This window comes from Triticum aestivum, chromosome 3A (assembly GCF_018294505.1).
Source record: "Triticum aestivum cultivar Chinese Spring chromosome 3A, IWGSC CS RefSeq v2.1, whole genome shotgun sequence".
Taxonomy (NCBI): Eukaryota; Viridiplantae; Streptophyta; class Magnoliopsida; order Poales; family Poaceae; genus Triticum; species Triticum aestivum.
In genome coordinates this window covers 31192869-31195404 of record NC_057800.1, presented here as the reverse complement: position 1 = coordinate 31195404, position 2536 = coordinate 31192869, and the positions used below count along the sequence as shown (strand labels likewise).

The following is a 2536-nucleotide window of genomic DNA, read 5'->3' as shown; positions in this document are numbered from 1 at the left end:
CCCTAAGGCGGTAAGGCATCGCCTTAAAAACATAGTATAGTTCACATGCAAATGACTTCATAACATGTCAGGCAAGCAAAAAGACCTCCACGAAATTAAATCCTGTCTACAAACCAAATTCAAACATGAAAGAAATATCAAAATTAGCTTACACGTATTGATTTGAACAGGTACCATACGTTAAAGCTTTCACAAGCTAGATCCGTTTTTTATATGATTCCAACGTCACACATAATTTCCTAACCAAACACAGTAGTGCAAATGCCTACTGATTCACATCAGCGCCAAAAGATAAGGGATATCAGCTGTCATAAAATCATAGGCTGAAGAAAAGTATGCACCTCATGTTCCAGGCTGATTGAAAGCCGGCGATCATTTCCTGCATGCTTGCCTGTAAATTAAAGTGGAGCTTCAGCCTATTGCCATGATGCAATGCACTCAGTAAAGAAACTCAGTGGAGTATACTCTTACATGAGAAGGCTTCAAGGCTTCCCCTAATTGTACAATCACCAAGGTTTAGTTGATCGAGGAACACATTTACACTGAAAACAGACAAACAAATGTAATACATTAGGCCCAAGAAAATTCCATGTTACCAGGAGCACTGCGAGGACAAGAAAGAAGAAAAGGTGGCATACCGGTCGAACGGGGTGTATTCTAAAAGCTTCATGTCGAATGTCTTGTGAACTCATACAAATAGCCACCAGATCAGATGAGTATCAAGAAGCGGAGCTTCAAAATCCCAACTGGCAAATCAACACATCAAAAGAGTAATCAACAGAAAATCAAGCAAATAAGAAGAGATGTGATCAAACCACATTAATACAACAAAACAATTCTAGCAAATTCAGTCTGCAGTTTGTTTCAATAAACATATGGTTGCCAATGCTGTGGAAGTGAAGTGGAGGCCATAGGAACTACACTTAGTTGCATGTGGCACCAGGTGGTTGGAGACAAAGCCAGCAAGAACATAATTACTACAGCAACCACACATCTCCCGTTTGGTGCAGGCATCAATATCCAACTTAGTAAATGAGTAGCCACTTCTTCAATCTGGAGATCAGTTTTGTGCTACCAATCAACAGCTAAGCAGGCGACAAAACACCTACCTAAATTCAATCATCTGCACATATATACAGCAGCCAGACAGAACCGAGTCCCCAGGGACTCAAAAATTCCCCTCCCCTCTTCTCGCATCAGTATCGGTCACCAACACTGGACTAAAACGGAGCAATAGTGGGAACAAATCCATGGCATCCAACAAACACAACTTGCTAGCATGCGTTGGCTAGTGGGGAGAACGCCAGTGCAAAGCAGTCTGATGTCCTCCTACTCCTACACATGCATTACGCAGAGCATTTTTTTTGGTGGACGGCGCAATGAAAATGTCCGATGCGGCCCATCTGCAGACACTATTTTAAGTTTCTTCTGGGGTAGAGTGCAGATCTCAAAATTATGGATAAACATAAAGCATCGATACTACATCCTTTATTAGACTGCTAGCCAGTAGGATACTACTACATGTATACCGAACAGAATTACTCCTTCATCACAAACAAACAAGCAAAAAACATGCGATCGGAGGAAGCAAAACGGGACAAGTGTCTCCTTAATTTCGAAGGGGCGGACACGCACGGCACCACCGCTCCCCTCCCCCGTTTCCCGAAGCACCGCCGCCGCGGCTGCCACATCTGCGGCGCCGAATCGAGCAGCGGGCGCGACGGCGGGACAGCGCGCAGATCTCGCGCGAGGAGAGGCGGCCCCAGGACGCGCGTAAGGCAGGAGGTAGAAGAAGAAGAAGAAGGGGCAGAGGTCGATGGATCCGTACCTGGCAAGATCTCGAAAAGGAGGACGAGACGAGACGAAAAGCGTGTGCTCCCTGCGCGCGGAGCTGCCGGGATCTGCCTGCCTGCCACCCACCACCACCACCACCGCTCCCTCCCGCTACTTGTTTATCCTCTTCCTCCTCCGCCTCCTCGGAATTTTCCTCTTTATTTTATTCTCGCTCCCGCTGCTCGTGGATAGATGATGATGATGATGAGAACGAGAGGTAGGACCCGCGGGAAGGGAAGGAAGGAGAGTGGGGCGGACGGCGACGTGGCGCGCCCCCGTGAAGTCTTCAAGGCCCGCGCCGCGCGGTGTGGTGTGCTGTGGGTTTCCGTCGCTCACGGTCACGGTGAGGCGGGGAATCAACCGACGGGAGTAGGGAGCGTTATCCGTTCCGCGTGTCGCGTGGCTGTGGGCCCCCGGGGGAAACGGCCGTTTCGCGCTCGGCAGGAATAACCGTCGGCGGAAGCGGAGCTGACCGGATCCCCTCCCCCGGGATGCGCATCTTTTTTTCTTCTTCTCGAGAGTCCGAGAGAGAAATGCGGCATTTCCTATTCAGCGCCACACACGCCGGTTTTAGTTCACTCCACAAACCGGCGCCTGCAGCGGTGTTAGGCGGGCCGGCCCGTTTAGAATCTGATTCGCCCCCGTCCTGTGGTCGTCTAGGTCTTTTCCCCGACTCCCTGTTTTTTCTGTTTTCCCGTGGCGT

The 2536-nt window shown here is 49.4% G+C and overlaps 1 protein-coding gene across 1 annotated transcript in view; it reads right to left on the bottom strand.

Moving 5' to 3' along the window:
• The window catches only part of LOC123060010 (repressor of RNA polymerase III transcription MAF1 homolog), a 4407-nt gene extending 2302 nt beyond the window's left edge, over window positions 1-2105 (bottom strand). The window contains exons 1-4 of the mRNA XM_044482570.1: window positions 1829-2105; window positions 639-746; window positions 472-542; window positions 342-391 (exon numbers count right to left, since the gene is read on the bottom strand). Coding sequence (XP_044338505.1) covers window positions 342-391; window positions 472-542; window positions 639-670 — 153 coding nt within the window. The 5' untranslated portion in view covers window positions 671-746; window positions 1829-2105. The remainder of the gene's footprint in view (window positions 1-341; window positions 392-471; window positions 543-638; window positions 747-1828) is intronic.
• Between the last annotated feature and the right edge of the window lie 431 nt (window positions 2106-2536).